At 41.8% G+C, this 24,923-nt stretch overlaps 1 protein-coding gene across 4 annotated transcripts in view; it reads right to left on the bottom strand.

Annotated features, from left to right (window-relative positions):
- STAT3 (signal transducer and activator of transcription 3) overlaps positions 1-24,923 on the bottom strand; it is a 64,092-nt gene that overhangs the window by 19,841 nt on the left and 19,328 nt on the right. For all 4 annotated transcript variants that reach the window (XM_082678615.1, XM_082678617.1, XM_082678616.1 and 1 more), the window contains exons 2-4: positions 9,811-9,960; positions 8,470-8,614; positions 7,794-7,892 (exon numbers count right to left, since the gene is read on the bottom strand). In XM_082678615.1, coding sequence (XP_082534741.1) covers positions 7,794-7,892; positions 8,470-8,614; positions 9,811-9,938 — 372 coding nt within the window. In that variant the 5' untranslated portion in view covers positions 9,939-9,960. The remainder of the gene's footprint in view (positions 1-7,793; positions 7,893-8,469; positions 8,615-9,810; positions 9,961-24,923) is intronic.

Below are 24,923 nucleotides of genomic sequence, written 5' to 3'. Positions count from 1 at the left end.
AAAGGGAGCCGATGTACATGTGAATGCTGGAGATACGGGGAGAAAAACAGCTCTGTCTAGTCCCCATTCACCCCCACTACCCTTCCTGCTTGGCCTGAGCTGCTGCTGCCATTGTGAGGGGAAAGGTGGTTATACGGCAGCCAGTGCTCTCCAGGTGCTGTCGGTTTGGTGCCAAGAAAGCGCTCACTTTTACCTGTATCCTTGGCTTTTTACCTCTAGGTCATACTATAATCCCACTCTACGTATTGCACTAGGAGACTACATGTTGAGCTAAGACACAGCCCCTACCTTCAGAAAACTCATTCTAGGTACGTATATATATTAAAAAATTCACAACAATTTATGACAGCAGATGCTAGATGCCTATTTTAATGCATCGGGCGGGACCTACCGTATAGCACGGGGAACTCTACTCAGTATTCTCTAATAACCTATATGGGAAAGATTCTGCAAAAGAATGGATATATGTATGTGTATAACTGAATCACTTTGCTGTACACCTGAAACTAACACAACATTGTAAATCAACTATATCCCAATATAAAATAAAAATTAAATTTAAAAATAATAATAAATAAATGCATTGGGCAGGGGGACTTCCCTGGTGGTCCAGTGGTTAAGAATCCATGCTTCCACTGCAGGGGGCAGGGGTTCGATCCCTGGTCGAGGAACTAAAATTCCGCACGCCAGGAGGTGCGGCCAAAAAAAAAAAAAAAAGCATGGGGGTGTCCAATACATTTCTGTGGGATAATAAAAAAACCGTTCTGTCCCAGGGTGAAATTCCCTATCAAGAGATACTATCTCAGGGGAGAAGGCAAGGCTGGTGCCTTGAAAAGGTCGAATTGCACATGAAACTTACAAATAAGTTTTGTCAAAGTAATAGGAAGTCTTCGGACAAAAAAGACCATGTAAAAGCTGCAAGTGACCAAGACAGTGTGCTACTGGCATAGGATGGAGATATCAGCCAATGGAACTGAATTGAGAGTCCAAGAAAGACATTATATACCCAGTTTCCCAAACTAGAAATTCTGGGTTGTCTTTGATTTCACACTGAGCCACCAAACCTTCCTGGTTCTATACTCCATCATCTCTCCAACTGATCTCTAGCCCCACGGGCTCAGTTCAAGCCCCGACTGCTGACCCCTTTGCGTCTGATCTCGCTCACTTCCAATCTGCTCTCTACACTGCTGCCAGAAGTCTCCAAAATAGATCTAAACATGCCAGCTTTAGAGGGAACCATACTCTCCTTTTCCAGTGGACCCTGTCCAAGCCCACAGGATACAGACTTCCCTTAGAAGTTCTGGGAAGGCGACCTCCACCCTTACTCTCTTCACAGGGGGAGCGACTCATCGGATTAGTGAGGTTGGGAGAAAGACTCTAGCACATGGAGATCTTCGAAGGGCCCAGCACTTAAGCTGGTGCCTCTCTCCTCCCACTCTTGCCTTCCTGGGGCACTCCTGGGGCAGAAGCAAGGGCTCGGTTTCTAGAAGCAGTTCTAGAGGCCTATGTCTCTGTTCAGTGGGCATTAGTGAGTGGCCTTTGAAGTTCCATAAGGATGACTGGGGCAGTGCTGCCCCTGCAAACTCAGTCTGTCACCCCAAGACCTGACCCAGGGGACAGGTATCTAAACAACAAGGACCTACTGTATAGCACAGGGAACACTGCTCAATGTTATGTAACAACCTAAATGGGAAAAGAATTTGAAAAAGAATAGATACATGTACATGTATAACTGAATCACTTTGCTGTACACCTGAAACATTATAAATCAACTATACTACAATCTAAGTAGATAGATAGGTAAATAAAGCCCCCATGGTTACCCATCCAAGTCACGTATTTGGTCTTGTTTACCAACAATACAGCTGATATTTTAATCTGTATTCAACTCCCATGTCTATTTCTAAATTGGTACTGCACTTACAGGGAGAAAATAGACGTGATCAGTCATTACCCACAGAAACCTGCTTCTGATACGTTAGTAAAATCTATTGGTTCCCCACTGCTTCCAGGTATAAACGTCTCAGCCCAGCACAGACAGATGTTTCACACAATCCAACAACTGAAACCTTCCCTCCCCGTGCTTGAGTCACTGCAAACTACCCACCCTTCCCCACACATAACGTGTTTCCACACTGACTCCGGGCCCCCTGTCCACTCAGCCTAGCACAGCTGAACTCACTCACCTTCAAACCCGGTGCAAATGTTTGCTCCCCTGTGAAACCTTATTCAACTTCCCGAAGCAAAAGTACTCACATCCTCCTCTACGTCTTTCTCCCTTGAAGTGTTTGTGCACCTATCACCCAATTAGACTGAGAGCCCTGGGAGACAAGGGATCACACTCACCTGTCTTCCTGTCTCCTCGGGCTTTACCCACGAAAGGCAGGTGGGAATATGTGAGAATGATGTAAACAGACAAAACAACAGTGAGGCCTGGGTTGAGGTAGCTCTGTATTACGGGCTGCAAACTTTTTGTCTAAGGGCCAGGTGGAAAGTATTTTTTGGCTTTGTCGGCCATACAGTCTGTATGACTGTATAACTACCCAGCCCTGCCACTGCAGCATGAAAGCAGCCAGAGACAGTGCATACGTGAATGTGTGCGACTGTGTTCCAAAAACACTTCATTTACAAAAACACGCAGCAGGCGGGATTTGGGCCCTGGGTGTTGATTGCCAGCCCCTGATCAATACGATTGGGACCATTCTTGGGACACTTACTGCTTTTCTAACTCTCATGGCAAAGTTGGTGCCTCTATCCAAATGGGCTTAAATTGATTATTTTTATCTTATGGAACAGGATGCAAACATAAAGGTTCTCCACAACAGCAAACTCTAGTGATACACAGACAAGTGCCATTTGGCTAACCTCCCTGATGCCCGAGTCTTGAACAGTGAGTATTATCAGTTACCCCCTCATCCACATCCGAGCCTATCAGCTTTCTGCTTAAAATTCTTTAGTTGGTCCCCATTTCCTACAGATGTGGTGAGGATGAGGAGGATGAGGATGAGGATGAGGAGGATGATGATGATGATGATGATGATGACAGCAGCAACAGAAAACAGTTAACATTTATTTCGTATTTATGTGTCAGGTACTGTTCTATGCATCTTACACACAGGAATTAATTTAATTCTATGAAGTCGGTGCCATTATCATTCCCAGTGGAGGAACACAGAGAGTCAACAGTTTGCCTGAGGTTACACAGCAAGAGGCAGATCTATGGCATTCAAACCCAGGAGGTCTGGGCCCAAGGCCCTTGTGGCAAACCGCTCTTCCAAGGCCAAATTGCCAGGCATGAGTAACTAAGAAGATTGTCATGATGTGGCCCTTGACCACCTTATCTTCCTTTACCGAGTCAGATGCTGAACTTTCTACACTTCTCCCAAGAATACATGCAGTCCTGTTTCTGTCTGAACACGATCTTCTTTCTCCCTACACTGTGGTCTCCTTACCATCTGCCTGATGCCCATACAATAAGCATTGAGTCTCGGCTCAAACAGTACCTCTCCTTTCTGTATGATGCCGTTCCTGACTCTCTCAATTAGACTTAGATGTGCTTTCTTCTTTGTTCCTGCTACATTTTTGTCTTTAAAAAGAAAAAACTGGGGACTTCCCTGGTGGTGCAGGGGTTGGGAATCCGCCTGCCAATGCAGGGGACGCGGGTTCGAGCCCTGGTCCGGGAAGATGCCACATGCCGCGGAGCAACTAAGCCCGTGCCAATGAAGACCCAACGCAGTCAAAAATAAATTTAAATAAATATAAATAAATAAAAGAAAAAATTGTACACCCATGTTCATAGCAGCATTCTTCACAATAGCCAAAAGGTGGAAGCCGCCCAAGTGTCCATCAACAGATGAATGAATAAACAAAATGTGACAGAGCCACACAATGAATAGTATTCAGCCTTTGAAAGGAAGGGAATTCTGACACCTGCTACAACATGGATAAACCTTAAGGACTTTATGCTAAGTGAAATAGGCCAGTCACAAAAAGACACACACTGTATGATTCCATTTATATGAGGTACATAGAGTAGTCAAATTCATAGAGACAGGAAGTTAGAATGGTGGTGCCAGGGTCCAGGGGGAATGGGGAGCTACAGTCTAATAGATATAGAATTTTAGTTTTGCAAGATGAAAAAAGTTCTGGAGATTGGTTCACAACAATGTGATGAACTTAACACTACTGAATGGTACACTTAAAAATGGTTAAGATGCAGGAATTCCCTGGCGCACCAGTGGTTAGGATTCCACGCCTCCACTGCAGGGGGCATGGGTTTGCTCCCTGGTCGGGGAACTAAGATCCCAACCATAAGCTGCACAGCACAGCTAAAAGAAAAAAAGAAGGGATGGTAAATTTCATGTTATGTGTATTCTACCACATTTTTATTAAAAGAAGGGGGAAAAAAAAGAAAAAAAATTCCCTGATTATACGATATTAAAGAAAACACCTCAGGGAAATTAAATAAGTCTCCTGTAACCAACAACATTAATGCTTCGGTATATATCCTTCTAGACATTTTATCATACATTTCAATAATATATGCATATCATATACATTTGTCTTTCCTGTTATGAAAATCTTTGCTTCCATTACATTGTCATGTAATGGAGGGTTATTGTTGCTATTGTATAAGAGAACTACTGATTCTTAAAACATTTATCTTGAACACAATCGCTTTTCTGAACCCTTGTTAGTTCCAATAATTGTGTTTTGTTTTTTTAAAAGTTTGTCTTTTGCTTTCCAGCATTAACACTCCCTTTTTCTGTCTTATTACAATGGCTGGATCTGTCAGAAAAATATCAATGGCAGGAGGCACCCTCAATCTTGTAACTGTTTTTAATGAGATTAGTGCTTCACCACGGTACATCATGTTCCCTTTGGTTTCTGACAAATATTCTTTTTTTTGTTAAGAAAGTTCCTTTTTTTTTTTTTTTTGCGGTACGCGGGCCTCTCACTGTTGTGGCCTCTCCCGTTGCAGAGCACAGGCTCTGGACGTGCAGGCCCAGCGGCCATGGCTCACGGGCCCAGCCGCTCCGTGGCATGTGGGATCCTCCCAGACCGGGGCACGAACCCGTGTCCCCTGCATCGGCAGGCGGACTCTCAACCACTGCGCCACCAGGGAAGCCCAAAAGTTCCTTATTTTTAAAATCTAGAATGGACACTAAATTTTGTCATCTAACAAAAATACAATTTTTCTTCTTAACTTACTCATTTAATGAATTACATTAATAGAATCCCTAATGTTAAGCCACCCTTGCATTCCTGGAATATAAACCATGCTTTGTATACTAAGCAGGATGCAAAAATCCTAACCTTTTCTTTACTTACACTGTCTTTTTAGGTCTTGATATTAGCACTATTCTAGCCTCATAAAATAAGCTGGAAACATCTCGTTTTTTCCCCTACACTTTGGAAGAGTTTAAATGATAACTGGAACAATTTGTACCACAAAAGTTTGTTAAAACTTTTAAACCATCTGGCCTATTGGCTTTTTTGGTGGGATGGGGAGTGTAATTTTTTTCAAGTCTTTTTCAATATATTTTTATGGTTATTGATCTAATTAAGTTTTTTCATCTCTTTTAGTATATTTTAATAATTTGTATTTTATTGCATTATAAAGTTGTTTGACTTTGTTTCTCCCAGAGCACAACCTCCTCTAAAGCAGGGGGCCATAACAACCAGCACACAGCAGGATACACATACACATATACACATAATAGATTAGACGATCTAGATAGATAGAGATGACTATCATATATCAATATGTGTTCCCCCAATGGGCCTGTTAGCATCACATAATCCCTATTCCCTAAACTAATTGTATCTCTAGCTCTAGTGAGATTATTCTCAAACTTAACCACAAAGAGAAATGCATATGAACCTGAATGATTCAATTCCAAACCATCCCCCCAGGTGGCTCCCAAGAATAATACATTGTCATATCCTCCTGGTGCAAATGTGTCCTGTTCCAGCCTTTGGGGAAAGCAATCCAGAACTATCTATAAAAAAATTTATGTATATTTTATACACACACACGCACACACCCCTTGACCTAACAAGTCCATGCCTGGAAATCCATAGTAGAGAAATCAAAGCATGAATATATAAAGATATATAGGGAGGCATTGCACTAGTGTTTACAGTGGAGGAAAAAAAAAACCCAGAAAGAAGTGACTGTCTATCGAAGGGGTAATAACGGAATAAATTATAGCAGATCTATACCACAGAATATTATGCAGCAAATAAAGTGAGTTAGCTTTATACTACTTGACTTAGAAGCATTTACATGACATAATTAAATGAAAAAAGCAAGATGCAGAAAAGTAAACCAATTTAAATATAATGTGTGTGTGTGTATTTTCTATAGTTTATGGGAGCCTGGAGAAAGGTATGAAAGGATATATATCAGACTATTAATGTTGGATTCCTGGGAAGAGACAATGAAGAGAGGAGTGAGTAATCATTAGAGAAATGCAAAACAAAACTACAATGAGGTATCACCTCACACCAGTCAGAATGGCCATCACCAAAAAAATTTGCAAACAATAAATGCTGGAGAGGGTGTGGAGAAAAGGGAACCCTCTTGCACTGTTGGTGGGAATGTAAATTGATACAGCCACTATGGAGAACAGTATGGAGGTTCCTTAAAAAACTAAAAACAGAACTACCATATGACCCAGCAATCCCACTACTGGGCATATACCCTGAGAAAACCATGATTCAGAAAGAGTCATGTATCACAATGTTCACTGCAGCACTATTTACAATAGCCAGGTAATGGAAGCAACCTAAGTGTCCATCGACAGATGAATGGATAAAGAAGATGTGGCACATATACATGATGGGATATTACTCAGCCATAAAAAGAAATGAAATTGCGTTATTTGTAGTGAGGTGGATGGACCTAGAGTCTGTCATACAGAGTGAAGTAAGTCAGAAAGAGAAAAACAAATACCGTATGCTAACACATATATATGGAATCTAAAAAAAAAAAAAAAAAAGGCTCTGAAGAACCTAGGGTCAGGACAGGAATAAAGACGCAGACGTAGAGAATGGACTTGAGGACACGGGGAGGGGGAAGGGTAAGCTGGGAAGAAGTGAGAGAGTGGCGTGGACATATATACACTACCAAATATAAAAGAGACAGCTAGTGGGAAGCAGCCACATGGCACAGGGAGATCAGCTTGGTGCTTTGTGACCACCTAGAGGGGTGGGATAGGGAGGGTGGGAGGGAGACGCAAGAGAGAGGGGATATGGGGATATATGTATACGTATAGCTGATTCACTTCGTTATGCAGCAGAAACTAACACAACATTGTAAAGCAATTATACTCCAATAAAGATGTTAAAAAAAAAAAAGAGGAATGAGGGACATTTCAGGTCTTTGTTTTTTAACTTTCTTTCTTGTAATTTTCTGTAATGTTTTAAAGTTTTTCTTAAAAAGTAGAATGCATTTTATATGCAGGAAAAAAATGTTATTTTCTTTGTATAAAACAAAACCCAGGGACTTCCCTGGTGGTCCAGTGGTTAAAACTCTGTGCTTCCAACGCCAAGGGGCGCAGGTTCAATCCCTGGTCAGGGAACTAAGATCCCACATGCCACATGCGGCATGGCCAAAATAACCAAAAAAAGCCCAAACAACAACAAAAACCAAAGAACCCCAAAACCCCGAACACTCACTTCTCCCCATAGGTCAGCGCACATCCTAAAGACCCTGGAAGAGCAAGCACATCTTTGTACACACAAAGGAAGCACATTTCAACAGCACTTTGTTTCTTCCCAGGCCTCACCTGGGCTGCAGTGGCTGCAGTTTGGAGGAGGCGGGACTCTTCCCACAGGCACCGGGCCACAATTCGGGCAATCTCCATTGGCTTCTCAAGGTATCTGCTCTGTACGTAGGAGAGAAAGAGAATGAAAAGTGGCAGTAGACTAAGGAGATGTGGACTGAACTTTGCTAACTTCCTCATAAATTAGGGAAAGTGTGACATTTACTACATGAAACAACACAGCAAAGGCCTCAGAGCCTGGCTGCAAATAGTGGGAGATGAAGGGAAGAAGAGAGGAAGAAAGGCAGTAATGAGGAGCTGTACTTCACTGAGAGAAGGCTTGGTCGTCTGTCTTTGGACAGTGTGTTATCCCAGTCTTACAGGGAGGCAACTGACTTTGTCAAGGAGTATCCATTTATGGTCAAACCTTTAACACTGAAAAGTAAGAGTCATCTTCCTAGTCATCCGCCCTCATCACAGTCATGTTATTAACATACTAACATAACACGATTAACATAGCAATCACATTATTATTTCAGTGAACCAAAAAAGTGAATTTCGCAACGATACTCAAAGGGCTAGTTACTTCTCCTTGGATTTAAAGTACAAGATATGTTCTCATTATTTAGCAAAATGAGAAAAGAAACTTTCAGGAAAGAAAGATAAAACCCTCCTCTGCGGGTTCAGTTTCTCATCACACCTGAAGGAACTGCTTGATTCTTCGCAGGTTGTGCTGATAGAGAACATTGGACTCTTGCAGGAAGCGGCTATACTGCTGGTCAATTTCACCCAAGAGATTATGAAACACCAAAGTTGCATGTGATTCTTTGCTGGCCGCATATGCCCTAGGAAAAGGAAGAGGATAAAGAATGACGATTCTGAAACCTACACACGCACACATACGTACACATGCATGCACGCAGAAATCACCACCGAGGAGGAAAAAACCCAAGGCAAACCTGATGCTACAACCCACTCATCACTTCAGATGCATCTTGCTCAGCAACCATAAGTGTCATCCATTTAAAAATTATCAACAATTATTCCAGATACTATTAGCCACAGTCATAGTTCTATATTTATCAAATACTTGAGTGAACAGGTATGTTGTTTTGCTTTAAATTCTCAGTCAACTCTGTGGTCAGACTTTTAGTAGCAAATAAGCCATCCCAAGCTAGGGTGGCCTACTTCTGACATCTCTGTATCACCTCTCTGGCCCCTTACCAAATTCTGGAAAAACTAGGTCAGGGGCCTGAATTAAACCAAAATTAATAGGTGGACCTGAATACATTCAAGTGAAGGAGGGACTTCCCTGGTGGCCCAGTGGGTAAGACTCCATGCTCCCAAGGCAGGGGGCCCGGGTTCAATCCCTGGTCAGGGAATAGATCCCTCATGCTGCAATTAAAGATCCCGTGTGCCTCAATTAAGACCTGGAGCAGCCAAAATAAATAAATAATAAAATAAATAAATATTAAAAAAAAAAAAGGGAAGGAAATAGTTGTTGGGATTCTGTACCATTATCTCCTCTATGAACGAGTCTATTTCTCTGACTCTGTGTTTCTTTCCCTTAATGAAAGGGGAATCAGAAGTACGAACCCAAACTTTTACCCACGACAGAATTCTCATTCAGATTAAAAAAATTCACTTCGCTGTGCGGCAGAAACTAACACAACACTGTAAAGCAATTATACTCCAATTAAAAATATATATATCTATATATATCTATAGCATGTCCCTGAAGTGTCAGAACACACAGAGCATCTCATCAAGCAAATGAGATTAAAGTCAGGCTTCAAAACATCTACCACCAAGCAGGCTGCTTCAATGTGCCAAAAGACAGCTGCCCAGATGCCCTTCTAATGTAGAAAATGTTTTTACAAGACTAAAATGACCTCTCTATCTTCTGTTCTCTTTTATCCCATCACCTGTACCCATAAGCTTTTCAACGAAATAGTTAGCAAAGAGTTAAGTTAGAGCAGATCATGTCTCTTGTCTCAAACTGAAACCTAACAATTTGGGGAGTTTCTCAAGAAGGACTTACCAATCTTGACTCTCGATCCAAGGGGCTAGAAACTGCCGTAGCTCCATCGGGAAGCTGTCACTGTACAGCTGATGAAGCTGCTCCAGGTACCGTGTGTCCAGCTGCTGTAGCTGATTCCATTGGGCCATTCTGCTGGAATCAGGGGTCACACTGCAAACGAAAGGTTTATATGGTCACTACAAGCCCCAGTAAGGGGAAACAATCTATCCAACACAGCCATCGGGTCTGTGATTAGGGTTAAAAGGTGCTTTGGAAAGGATCTTCCATGTTTCTCCCAGTTCAGAACAATACATATACATTCAAATCTCTACCTCTGGAACCACGTCGCAGCTTCTTTCTCCTAAACCAGGATGACAATGTGGGCATGACGTCATGTTCTAGAACCCATTATCTCTCAGAGGTATGTGAAGCTGAGAAATACTTAACTTCCAGATTTCCATTTCCTCCTCTATCAGAGACCATAATTCCCACCCCTCAGGGTTACTGAGATAATATTTCTTGAGCACCCAGCTCAGTGTCTAGCACACAACAGATGCTCAACAGATGTGAGTTCCTTTCTTTCCACTCTACACTCCTTTTAGGTGGACTGGGAGGTAGAAACACAGTAAACCTAAGTTTGATCTTTAAGAACAAAATGTGGGATATGGGTGTTCAGGGAGGGCAGAGAGCTAATTCCAAGACTACAGGTTTAAACACATAAGCAAGGACCTGCCTGGGATTCTCCCACTCAAAAAAAAGAGTAATTTTGTTTCTAAAATTTCTCAGTCTGGGATGAGAAAGAAGAGAAGCTAAAAACCAGGCATTCAGGTTGTCCCCAGGTTCATGAACACCCCAGGGAAATGCTCAAGGAGAAGCCAAGCCAGCTAACCACCTTGAGTCCTCTTTCTGAATAGCTTGGGGTCATGGAAATAGCAATACAGACCAAGTAGTCTTAAGAAGCTGTAAAAAATAACTATGAGTAGGAGCCAAAGACTAAAGTATATATGGATCAAAGTATATTGAAGGCTTCCCTGGTGGCGCAGTGGTTGAGAGGACGCCTGCCGATGCAGGGGACGCGGGTTCGTGCCCCGGTCTGGGAAGATCCCACATGCCGTGGAGCGGCTGGGCCCGTGAGCCATGGCCGCTGAGCCTGCGGGTCCAGAGCCTGTGCTCCGCGATGGGAGAGGCCACAGCAGTGAGAGGCCCGTGTACCGCAAAAAAAAAAAAAAAAAAAAGTATATTGAGATGGTTCTCTGGGACAGTGAGAACATTTACTGAAAGGTAGACTACATACAAATACGTACACTTTACTAGAGTGCTTGGTTTATTTCTTGGAGAAGGCATGAATAAGCACCTAATTACTGGTCCTTTCATAAAAAGGACTGGGCAAACTGGTGACAAAACCGACAGGTCTTGTGTTCTCAGAGCAGCAAGTTAAATGATCACCAAGCTGTTCAGATTCTGGGGTCCTTACAGAATTCAAGAGGGCTGTGCTGCTGTTCTCCTTCTCTTTCTTGCGGGGACAGAAACAGCATACCCCCTTGCTACTGCAAAGATGGCATCAACTGATCAAGCTTTCAAGCACATATTCAGGAAAGCAGGGTCAGTCCCCTCATGGCAGTCTTTAATTGAACAATTAAAAATCTAAGGCAGGGACCTCCCTGGTGGCGCAGTTGTCTGCCTGCCAATGCAGGGGACACGGGTTCAAGCCCTGGTCTGGGAAGATCCCACATGCCACGGAGCAACTAGGGCCTGTGCGCCACAACTACTGAGCCTGCGCTCTAGAGCCCGAGAGCCACACTACTGAGCCCACCTGCCACAACTACTGAAGCCCGTGTGCCTAGAGCCCGTGCTCCGCAACAAGAGAAGCCACCGCAGCGAGAAGCCCGCTCACCACAACGAATAGCAGCCCCTGCTCGCCGCAGCTAGAGAAAGCCCACGCGCAGCAACGAAGACCCGATACAGCCAAAAATCAATCAATTAATTAATTTAAAAAAAAACTAAGGCAGCACCATCCAATAGAAATCTAATACAAGCCACATATGTAATCTTAAATTTTCTAGGTGCCATATTTAAAAAGTAAAAAGAGGTAAAATTAACTTTAATAATACATTTTCTTTAACCTAATATAACCAAAATGTTATCATCTTAACATGCGATCATACAAAAACTATTAATGAGATACTTTACATTTTTCTTTTTGTACTAAGTTTTCTAAACCAGTGTATGCTTCACACTTATGCCACAGATCTAAAGTATTTCTTTCCCTCCTCAAGTACCAAGGGCTTAAGTTCCACTGGTGAAAAAGTTCAGTAAAGCAAAGAGATGAGAATGTCAGGATGAGGTATTTGCCCCAGTCGGGCCAATATGTTTCCATAAATAAACTAAATCTTCCAACAACATTAGAGGGGAATAAGTTAAGTTTCCTAGGTGCTTGGGATTTTTTTTAACAATGTCTTAGGCACCTCCTGAGCATTTTCAGCTACCACTCCTTTGCAGTCGCACCCCCAGCCCCCCATCTCCACCCCCAAGATTAACCTGCCACAGGACCGATGCGATGCTACCTGGGCAGTGGTACATGTATGCTAAACACTGGCTAATGAAAGCAGTAACTGAAGCGCACGCTACACGCTGAAGCATTGTAACCATGTCGAATTTTACTCTCAACAGGAAATCAAAGGCCTACAACCACTATGGAGAACAGTATGGAGGTCCCTTAAAAAACTAAAAATAGAACTACCATATGACCCAGCAATCCCACTCCTGGGCATAGACCTGGAGAAAACCATACTCGAAAAGATACATGCACCCCAGTGTGCACTGCAGCACTGTTTACTATAGCCAAGACATGGAAGCAACCTAAATGTCCATCGACAGAGGAATGGATGAAGAAGATGTGGTATACATATACAATGGAATTACACAGCCATAAAAAGAATGAAACAATGTCATTTGCAGCAACATGGAGGGACCTAGAGATTATCATACTAAGTGAAGTCAGACAGAGAAAGACAAATATATGATATCACTCATATGTGTAATCTAATTTTTAAAAATGATACAAATGAACTTATTTACAAAATAGAAACACACACACAGACTTTGAAAACAAACTTATGGTTACCAAAAGGGAAACGTGGAGGGGAGGGATAAATTAGGAATTTGGGATTAACATACACGCACTACTATATATAAAATAGATAACCAACAAGGACCTACTGTATAGCACAGGGAACTCTACTCAGTATTCTATAATAACCTATATGGGTAAAGAATCTGAAAAAGAATAAATATATGTATAACTGAATCACTTTGCTATACTCCTGAAACTAACACAACATTGTAAGTCAACTCTACTCCAACAAAATAAATAAAAAAAAAAATCAAAGGCCATTAGAACTCTCTTACAATATTCACATTTGGGCCAAGTTAAAAATCTGCCTCAGCCATAAAAAGGAACGAAATTGGGTCATTTGTACAGACGTGGATGGACCTAGAGACTGTCATACTGAGTGAAGTAAGTCAGAAAGAGAAAAACAAATATCACATATTAACGCATATTTGTGGAATCTAGAAAAATAGTACACACGAACCAGTTTGCAAGGCAGAAATAGAGACAAAGATGTAGAGAACAAACGTATGGACACCAAGCGGGGAAAGGGCGGGTGGGATGAACTGGGAGATTAGGATTAACATATAAACACTAACATGTATAAAACAGGTAACTAATGAGAACCTGCTGTGTAGCCCAGGGAACTCTACTTCACTTTGCTGTACAGTAGAAACTAACACAACATTGTAAAACCACCATACCCCAATTTAAAAAAAAAAAATCTGCCTCCTAGGCTAAAAGCGTCATGATCTGTCTTGTGTTTCTCAGGACTTGATCTGCACAGACATCTGCGTAATATGCCAATTTATGTAGATTCTACTGCATGTGAATGTAGGGAACTCCAGACCCACATAATTCAATACAGTAGTCAGCAGCCATATGTGGTTACTGAGCACTTGAAATGTGGCTGGTTTCAAACTGAAATACACTAGATTTTGAAGACTTAGTACAAAAAAGAAAGTAAAATATCTCGCTAATATTGAAATATTAATATTCTAGATATATTGGATTAAATTTTATATATATATATTTTACTTATATATGTGTGTGTATATATACATACATATATATATATAAATATATATATATATATCATATATATATATTTTTTGGCCACGCCACACAGCTTGCAGGATCTTAGTTCCCTGACCAGGGATTGAACCTGCGCCCCGGCAGTGAAAGCGCCCAGTCCTAACCACTGGACCTCCAGGGAATTCCCCAAATAAAATATATTATTAAGATGACTTTCACCCATCTCTTTTTACTTCTTTTAATGTGGCTATTAGGAACTTTACATATGTGACTTGCATTCTATTTTTATTGGACACTACTGCTCTAGATTATGTAACCCAAAAGCCATGTTCTAATAAAGGATTTAAAGAAATAGACACCTACTTTTCATAATAAACTCCCGTGTTATAAATCAATTAAAAAATAGACTAATAAAAAAATAGACTAATTATTTAATTGCTGATCTTGGATACAAATGTAGAGCCATCACAGTCTGCTCCCTGAAGTTCCAAATTAAACCTATAAAGCAGCCACACTATACCTGCTCAATCATGGATCAACAATGTAGTCATGCATGAATATTTGCATTTTCACACTCATATACCATTAAAAAATTACAAGTTTTTGAAAATTTGCCAATTTGTTTCTAGTCCATTACTCAAGAGGGTTTTTGTTGTTTGGGTTTTAGTTAGTTTTAGTAAGTAGTATAATAATCGAGCTATTTCTTAAACCAGAAACCAGCTAACAGTATTTTCCATAAAATTAAGGGACCAAAAATGACTGATGTTATGTTCTACTTCTCAGTCTAATCACTGTAGGTAATACTTAATAGCTACTCTATATTAAAAAAAGTATCATTCTAAATTAAAGCCAAAGGGCAGGTAGTATTTTCAAGGAGAACATGGGCAAACAGTCAGTGATTTCCTTACCAGCTGCTTAGCTACAAACCATATTTAACTAACAGGAACCACAGGGCAATCAGACCAATTGCTCTTCATAAGAACTCTAGATCCTCAAGAGATCAAAAGCCAAATTGTCTAGGAAAACCATTGCCCACTGGCTTTGTAGTAATTGTCTTACTGGAAAAAAACTTTTTTTTAACAATCTCAATTCTGGTTTTTCAAATTACAAGTTAATCTGAAGGACTCTGCTAAATTCTAACTGAAGTATTTCTTATCTATGGAATAATTCTAAGCCTGACCTAATAACCACTTTCACTGAACTCCAGAACACAGAGAGCGATTTGCACAACAACGTGAGTGCCCAGCACCATTCTGGGTGCAGAGGAGACAAGTCAATTCATTCCATACAGTGGCTGGCTTAGGGCAATACATTCTCTTAATTCTCTCCAGGCGTTTACTCAGTTTAAGGTTCACAGATAGTAAAGGAAAGGTGAGTGTGATCCTGTTTTCTACAACCGAAAAGAAAAGAACAATAAAAATGAAACAGTAAGTCACCAAAGACTTTCTGGACTTTTCAAAACAGGAATTTCTCAACCTCTTGGGGATAACTTACTAAAAAGAAGTCATAAGGCAAATGACTACTGTCTAACGGGGAACTTATTACACAAAAAAGGTCTGTCCAAGTCACAGTTCTCATTTATACACTTCAATCTAAAGAAACCAAGGGATGTGTTGAGAACCACAAGTCAAGACGACTTACAAAAGGCTTCATTACATCATTCCATAAAACATCTTTTTAAATTAACACCTGCTCTTCACATGCAGGCACCAGTGGATTTACGACAGGGTAAGTGAGTCAGGGGTGAAAGTGAGAGGGACGAAAACCAGGTGTATACAATAATCCAGAACAGAAAGCAATCTAAAGATAATTTCTGTTCATCCTTGCAATGAGTCCCAAGATTTTTCTTCGGGTGTTAGCCATACTCTGTATTAGAAATACCTGCATTTAAAATAGAACATATTTATTCATACTTGTATATTATCTGTTGCCTACACTAAGCTCCTCTTTGCTGTCAGGAAAGGTCCAGTGACTAAGGCAACCAAAGTATAAAATAACATAGAAATGGTACTAATTTCTACTGAAACCAGTCCTTTTAAGAAGACGTTTTTGGGACTTCCCTGGTGGTGCAGTGGTTAAGAATCCGCCTACCAATGCATGGGACACGGGTTTGAGCCCTGGTCCAGGAAGATCCCACATGCTGTGGAGCAACTAAGCCCGTGCACCACAACTACTGAGCCCGTGTGCCACAACTACTGAAGCCTGCGCACCTAGAGCCCGTGCGCTGTAACGAGAGAAGCCACCACGATGAGAAGCCTGCACACTGCAACAAAGAGTAGTCCCCACTTGCTGCAACTAGAGAAAGCCCGCAAGCTGAAACGAAGAACCAATGTAGCCAAAAATAAAGTAAAATAAAATCAATTAATTAAAAAAAAAAAATCTGCGCTTCCACTGCAGGGGGCACGGGTTCGATCCCTGGTCGGGGAACTAAGATCCCACATGCCTCATAGTGTGGCCTAAGGAAAAAAAAACAGTAATAATGTTCACTGTGGAAGATTTGGAGAAATACAAAAACAAAAAACAAAAGATAAAATCACCCATATCGTATCATCACACTATCTAGAACTACAATTGACATGTTGGATATGTTGATATAATTCCTCTTAATCTATCTCAGGGTACGTATATATATTTTTTATTTCTTTCTGGAAGTTAGGATCATAGGATTTTTTACAGCTTTCTATTCTCTTTTAACTCTTATTTTATAGTAAACATGTTCTATACAACGGGATTTCTGTTTAAAGCCCAGAGAACAACTGTTTGGTTTCTATTAGTGTTTTGAATATAATCCTGAAAATTCCATTAAGGGTCACAGAATTTATTTATAATTATAAGCTCCAATTTTTTTGTTCTCGCCATACCACATTCCAAAAATAATATGAGGTAGCTGCAAACTCCTTAAAGTAAATTAGGGAGGAGAAAAAAATGAGGAAACACTAAGAGGCAATTAATACTAGACAAAGACACTCAACCTTCATAACATTTTCACTGTTGGATTAAAGGTGTAACGAATGACAGGGAGTCCACATTTAAATATTATAGCTTAACTATTTCACCAATGATAATTACCCTAGACATTAAGACTTTGGAATTTCAAATTTAAAAAGAATTCGAAAAAAAAAAAAGATAATTCGAAATAAGTACACTTGTATACTAAATATGTAATTTCCTTGCTTACAAATCCAAATAGTTCCTTTGTAAAGTTTAAGACTAGATGTTTGCCTTTAATAAAAAGTCTTTGCAGAGATCTAGTTTTGATTTCCTAAAAAGACAAAATATTAACACTTGAGTGCCCAATCTGAACTAACCTCATTGTAATATTCAAATATATTCAATTACAAATAATAGGATTTGCTTTAAAGTCAGAAACAAACACTTCTTTGCAAAAAATGGACATTGAGATATAAGAGAACTTGAATTATAGTTCCCTACTAAGGTGGCAAAATTGAAAAAAGAAAGAAGTACTGGGCTTCCCTGGTGGCGCAGTGGTTGAGAATCTGTCTGCTAATGCAGGGGACACGGGTTCAAGCCCTGGTCTGGGAAGATCCCACATGCCGCGGAGCAACTAGGCCCGTGAGCCACAACTACTGAGCCTGCGCCGCGTCTGGAGCCTGTGCTCCGCAACAAGAGAGGCCGCGATAGTGAGAGGCCCGCGCACCGCGATGAAGAGTGGCCCCCGCTTGCCACAACTAGAGAAAGCCCTCGCACAGAAACGAAGACCCAACACAGCCAAAAGTAAATAAATAAATAAATAAAATTAAAAAGTGACTGTACCATTTAAAAAAAAAAAAAAGAAAGAAGTACTAAATTACTGGGGAGCAGAGCTCGGAGAAGCGAAAGAACAGTTTTAATGATACTCTGGAGCACATTCAACCCCCCAAATTCTACTATCCCTCATTCTTCTTATCTCACTTTAATTCTTGGAAAAGTTCAAGAATCTTGTGCTGAGCACATGATTTTTTCCATTCCAAATCCTGACCTGTGTAAAGTCTTATCACTAGCACTACTTTTGTATAGTTATCTAATTTAAATCCAGAAACACAGAGAATAAAATGTATCAGGTTTACAGTTAAGTGTAAGAGGTGGAGACTACCAGGAATGCTAACAACAAAAAGGAAGGAAAACCTACTGCCTTGATCCATGAAGGATAATCAGGATGTTAAAAACAAAACCAAAAGCACCACCCAAAATATAGTGCTCACGCAGCTACCTCTGAGAAAAAGATTCTGAAAACTATGAATTGTCAAGGCCTCTTATTTCAAATCTAATAGTGTTATGGAATTAACAAACAAAAACAAAAACGGACATATTCTCCAAACTTCATTTGGGATAGGCAGCATATTTGATCACAAATATTTCAGATTAAAAGAACAAGAGCATAACAAACATAATTCCCTCTAAACTGAAAGTAACACAACTAGATGCGCTTTGTCAATTACTGAGTGCGAAGTTCATGGTTAAAATTGCCTGAGAACAGGTCTGAGCTCCAGATAAAGACCACAAAACAAACCAAATTTGAGCATCACGTGGCCCCCCACTTTGTCACACGTCCCCTCCGCCAACCAGACACGCTCCTCTGAAGCGGTGTGGTGTAAAGCCAAGTACCAAGAGACTTGACCTTGGATGGGCCTGGGTGCAAGCCCTCCCTACCATTTATCAGCTGTTTGTTTGGGAGATATTACTTGACTACATAACAGGCTTCTCCTTTAGTAAAATGGGGAAATAACCCTCTTTTGAAGGATTGTTATATCGGTTTAAAAAAAATAACAGATGTACAGCATCCTTCCTATATGTGCTAGGTACACCTCATTGTCGTATTGTTCCTTCCCCTCACGGCATCCCTTTCATCAGCATTTCTTATACTAAATCCATTTTCTCAATGCCCTGGGAAACATAGATTAATTAATTGGATTAGTCCTGTTAAATGATAAAGTCAGCTTTCCCTGCTTACATGCATTTTAATGGGTCTTTGTAACATCCTGAGGGAGGAGTTAGTAATGCTGTGATCTGGTGTGAGTGAAGGGGAGAGAGGGTTGGGTTGGTGCCCTGATCAAATATCTCCACCCACAGTTCACCTAAGGATAGCTCCAGGTCCTAAAAAGACTAAAGGTGAAAACACCAAGTGATATGCAAATGAATGAAAAAGATGAAAAATAAGAATCTTGGTTTAAGAGCAGTCCAAAGAACTAATGGTTATTGCTAATATTTATATAGCACTTACTATGTGCGAGGCACTTTTAAGTACTTGACATATTTATTTATTCATTTCATCTTCACGACAACCCTATGAGATAGACACTATTTTTATACCCATTTTACAGAGGAGTAAAATGAGGCACAGAATTTTAAGTGATTCACCCAAGATCAGACAGGTAGTAAAGGCATGAAGCTGGAATCCTAACCCAAATAAGTCCGTTTTCAGAATTCCTGAACTTAATGCTACAGTGGAAGTTTTCATTGATTTTAAGTAACGCATGAGTCAACCATAATACCAAGCCAGTGTGATCTAATGATATTTTAACAGACATATATAGCATTTGAATGAAAGGATCTATTAGTCCAGCTGTAACTGGCCCACACCTAGTGATATTCTAATTGTATCACAATTTAAATGGTGCATTAAAAAAACAAACACATTCAGGGAGGGGCAATCAGGGTGTGAGGAGTCCAAGAACTTGAACGTTTTGCCCAGGAAGAAGACTTGGGGAGCAGGAAGTGAGGTTAGGAGAGAAAAATATAAATTACGAAGAGTGGCTTTTCAAATACTTGGAGATCTGAAAGGGTAAATCACTCCAGAATCAGGATCTGTTTTCCCACAACATCTACTCCTGGATTCTGCCCTCTGTATGCAGAGGTTCCCCACCCTGGCTGCAGATCAGAATTACAAGGGCAGATTTTTTTTTTTTTTTTTTTTTCCGCGGTACGCGGGCCTCTCACTGTTGTGGCCTCTCCTGTTGCGGAGCACAGGCTCCGGAAGCACAGGCTCAGCAGCCATGGCTCACGGGCCCAGCCGCTCCGCGGCATGTGGGATCTTCCCGGACTGGGGCACGAACCCGTGTCCCCTGCATCGGCAGGCGAACTCTCAATCACTGCGCCACCAGGGAAGCCCAAGGGCAGATATTTTTAAAAAAATAAAATAGAGATGCCCGGGAACCAAACCAGATGCCAAATGGGAATATTGCTGAGGGTGGGAACCAGGTTTCAATACTTAAAAGCTCCTCAGACAATGCTAAGGTGTGGCCAGACTGAGAACCTTGGAACAAGAGCAGAATCAGGTCTCACCCAGGATGCACATCACAATCACCTGAGGGGCTCTGAGATGCTGGAGGCTGGTCCTTACTCTACATGTACTGAATAATCATCCCCAAGGATGGGGTCCAGGCAGTTGTAATGAAGCAGAGCCCTTTGGAGACTGCATCAGGGAACTATGGCATGAGTTGAGGCTGGAGAAGGCTCTGGTGTAAGCCATAAAAAGAAACAGGAACTCTCGCCCAAGGGTAATGGGGAGATCTGTAGAGTTTTAATCAGACAAGTGACAAGTCTGTAAGCAGATAGCTTAGGGGGTCCCTGCAGAAAGTGAACCAGGAATGGCTTTCTCAACATAAGAGAAGCCATTTTGGCCTAAGCCATCTTGTGATCTACGCCTGGCTGCAATGCTTGCCCTTGAACAGGTCTCAGTAATTAATGATCTTAAGAGAACACAGGAGTGCACAACAAAGAAAAGGTAGTCAAAGAACAGCGAGGTAATAAAGAAGAGTCCTAGTTCCTCCTCAAGAGATATACATGACAATATACCTTTGAGTTCTGCAGGAACTAAGGCCCCCATCCAGGTGAAGGATAGAACAATGATGTTGACCCTCCTGACTTCAATCAACTAAAGCTTGGACTCTGTAGACCTTGCCCTAATTCTATGCTGAATTCCCCTCTGCCCAAGCCCCTTCATGAATATGCATGTCCCTTAGCTTAAAACTTCCCCGATTTTGCTGTTCCGGGAGACACTGCTTTGGGAAAGACCCTGATGTTCTCCTTACTTGGACCTGAGCACTATGACTCCGTAACTTGCACTTGTAACCTCTATGCCAGACTGCCTGCCAGCCTGAGGACAGGAAGAGCCTGGGCTTTTGATCACCAGTGTGTCTTCCCTTCACTCCCGCAGCATCCAGCAGGATGCCCAGCTCATAACAGATACTCAAAAAAATATGGAATGAATAAACCACTGGTATGAATTACAGCTACATTGACCGCACCAGATTCTCCCAGGCAAGGACACTGCGTCCAGTAAGAAGTATTCTGAGAAGCAGACCAACTCTTTCAGTTTTGCTGTTTGAAAAATTCAAGGATGACCCTTCAGTGACCTTTCAATAAGAGTAAAACCACAGCAACTCTCCCAGTTCAAAAACATACACCAGGGCTTCCCTGGTGGCACAGTAGTTAGGAGTCTGCCTGCCAATGCAGGGGACACAGGTTCGAGCCCTGGTTCAGGAAGATCCCACATGCCATGGAGCAACTAAGCCACACGCCATGGAGCAACTAAGCCCGTGTGCCACAGCTGCTGAGCCTGCGCTCTACAGTCCGCGAGCCACAACTACTGAAGCCCACATGCCTAGAGCCCATGATCCACAAGAGAAGCCACTGCAATAAGAAGCCCGCGCACCGCAACAAAGGGTGGCCCCCACTCATCGCAACTAGAGAAAGCCCACGCATAGCAACAAAGACCCAACACAACCAAAAATAAATAAATAAAATAAATAAATTTTTTTAAATATATAAATAAAAATTAAACAAACAAACATACACCAGCTTCACACTGTCCCACCCAAAATCTTTACCCCCAGCTAAGGCTCCCCAACTCCTCAGCCAACTTTGGCCCCTCCAGCTCCTCTCTCCAGCCTCAAGATGACTTTCAAAATGTCAAGTCAACTCATCTCCCCCTCGCCCTTGCCTCCACCCCCACAGATTTTGCTCCTTTCTCAAAGATGCTCTTGCCTAAAATGTTTTTCCCCTTGATGGCACTATATGTCCCTTTTTTTTTTTTTACATCTTTATTAGAGTATAATTGCTTTACAATGGTATGTTACTTTCTGCTTTATAACAAAGTGAATCAGTATACGTCCCTTTCTTGTCTCCGCTGGAGAGGCATTCCCTAACCCTACCCATAGTCCAACCACTGCTTCAACTCGGAATGCCCACAGTACTTAGGTATGTGGCTGAGGCTTTTTTTTGTTTTGATTCCATCTCCTCCATCTGACCCTCACATATATCATTGTGATACCAAATTTAAGACACCAAATGAGTATTTCCTTTATAGCTTCCTTTACTCACACATATAAAAGTACGGCACCAATACGCAACCGTATCTAGGAAAACAAGATTAGCTCTACCCTGTATGATTGGTTACCTAAAATTTGGAGGTTTTTCTAGAGAGAAGCAAAGCATCCTTCCAACGAGCTTTGAATGCTGAGCAACTCACCCTCACAGGAATCAGAGGCAAGCTACCAACTTTTACAAACAGGAGTTTAGCCTTTGAGAAACAACTGTTAAGTTGAGCAAGCAAACCATCATGTCAAAATTTCCAGGCTTGAAGGCAACAAAGGGAGGAGGAGGGCAAGTTGCTGGGGAAAAAAGCCTGTAGGTACTGTTATCTTTGGTCAAAGCCCAAATAAAAGAGTCAAAAAGCATCCATTGATCTAGAATGCTATGTAAGTTAGAAATAAATTCTTTTAAGACAGACAAATAAAGCAGAGAAAGGGAACTTAAATTTCTAAATCTCAGTGTCACAGACCCACAATATAGTTCAACACTTACTGAAGAGAAGGAAGAAACTTTTCTTGAATTTATTCAGGCCACTTTCCCTGGAAGAGATATTAAGGTAATCCTGGTCACTTAGCATGGAGCACCGTATAACTTGGGCTGAGAATCCACATCCACGGATCCTGTGTTAGAACCCCTTCCTTCAAAGTAACTATGGTTTGGGGGCAGAACCTCAAATTCAAAGGGCATTTTTGGTGGTTGCCACACACATTAGAATGCCTCCAATTCTCCCATACTACTCCTGTTGGGAGAAGGGGTCTTTGTTCCCTGTCCTTGAATCTAGCTAAACCCACGACTGCTCCAACCAGCAGAAGTATTGATATGCAACTATAAAGGCCTGATTCTCTCAGAAAGCTCATTTTCCAGAACCCAACCAACATCCTCTGAGAAACCCAGGGCCAGAGAGGTCACACAGAGGCAGCTGGTGTACAGTCCCAGCTGAGATCAGCCTTTGATTCATCCCGGCCCAGGCATCAGATATGTGAGTGAAGCAGCCTCCGGATGATAACTGCCCCCAGACGTTCAAGTCTTCCCAGCTGAGGCCTCAGACGTTGTGGAGCAAAGACAAGCCATCCCTGCCGTGCTACCCAAATCCCTGCCCACAGAATCTGTCAGCACGATAAAACGGTTGCTGCTTTATGCTGCTAAATTTCAGTTGCTTTATGGCACTTGGTGACCAGAACATTTTTACTAACATAGTGATGGAATACCATCTTGATAGAGTCCAACTTCCGTGAGAAAGGAATTTGGAGTTTTAAAGGGAAAGGCTTTGCTGTTAAAACTATTTCACTAGTTAATCTCTTCTTTCCTTTATGTACTCATTTTCTAAATGATTCATCCAGTCTCACTCCTTCAAAATAACATCTGATAATCCCCAAATTTACATCTCCAGCCCTAGCCTTTCCCATGAAATCGAGTCCTCTATCTCACTGCCTACTCAATATCTCCACTTGGGTGTCTAACAAGCATCCCAAATTTAATGTACCCCAAACTAACCCTTTCATTAAAAACCTCTCCCTGGACTTCCCTGGTGGCACAGTGGTTAAGAATCCACCTGCCAATGCAGGAGACACGGGTTCGATCCCTGGTCCAGGAAGATCCCACATGCCAAGGAGTAACTAAGGCTGTGAGCCACAACTACTAAGCCTGTGCTCTGGAGCCTGCGAGCCACAACTGTTGAGCCTGTGAGCCACAACTACTGAATCCTAGAGCCCGTGCTCCACAACAAGAAAAGCCACCACAATGAGAAGCCTGCGCACCACAACAAACAGTAGCCCCCGCTCACTGCAACTAGAGAAAGCCCGCGTGCAGCAAAGAAAACCCAACACAGCCAAAAATAAATAAATAAATTTTTTTAAAAAAAAAACCCTCTCCCAGCCAACTTCCCCTCCAATCTTCCCCATTTTAGCAAATGACACATCCACTCTTGCATGTGCTCACACTAAAAACCTTTAATATAAGCCGACTCCTCTTCCTCCTTCTCTCTGTTTCTCTCCCCCACAACATCCAATCCATTAACAAATCCTGTGGACTCTACCTTCAAAACATATCTAGAAGGCTTCCCTGGTGGCGCAGTGGTTGAGAATCTACCTGCCAATGCAGGGGACATGGGTTCGAGCCCTGGGCTGGGAAGATCCCACATGCCGCGGAGCAACTAGGCCCGTGTGCCACAACTACTGAGCCTGCGCGTCTGGAGCCTGTGCTCCGCAACAAGAGAGGCCGCGATAGTGAGAGGCCCGCACACCGCGATGAAGAGTGGTCCCCGCTTGCTGCAACTAGAGAAAGCCCTCACACAGAAACAAAGACCCAACACAGCCAAAATATTAATTAATTAATTAATTAAAAAAAAACATATCTAGAACGTGAGCAATTCTCACTACCTCCACTGCGACCATCTTAATCCAAGCCGCCATCAACTCTTACCTAAACTACTGTACTAAACTCCTAACTGATGCTTGATGCTCTCACTCCTGTCCCTCTACAGTCTATTCTCCACATTATAGATCTTCTCAAAATATAAGCCAGATCATTTCATTCCTCTGCTCAAAACCCACTCAGAAGAAGATCCAAACTCCCACCATGGTCCACCAGAGAGTCAGTCCATTCTGCCCTGGATGCCTCTCTGACCTCTCCACTGCTCACTCCTTAGCTCACACCTCTCTCTTTTCTGCTTCTGGAA

The sequence above is a fragment of the Grampus griseus genome, assembly GCF_964374135.1.
Source record: "Grampus griseus genome assembly, chromosome: 20".
Classification (NCBI taxonomy): Eukaryota; Metazoa; Chordata; class Mammalia; order Artiodactyla; family Delphinidae; genus Grampus; species Grampus griseus.
This window is presented reverse-complemented; position numbering and strand designations above follow the sequence as displayed.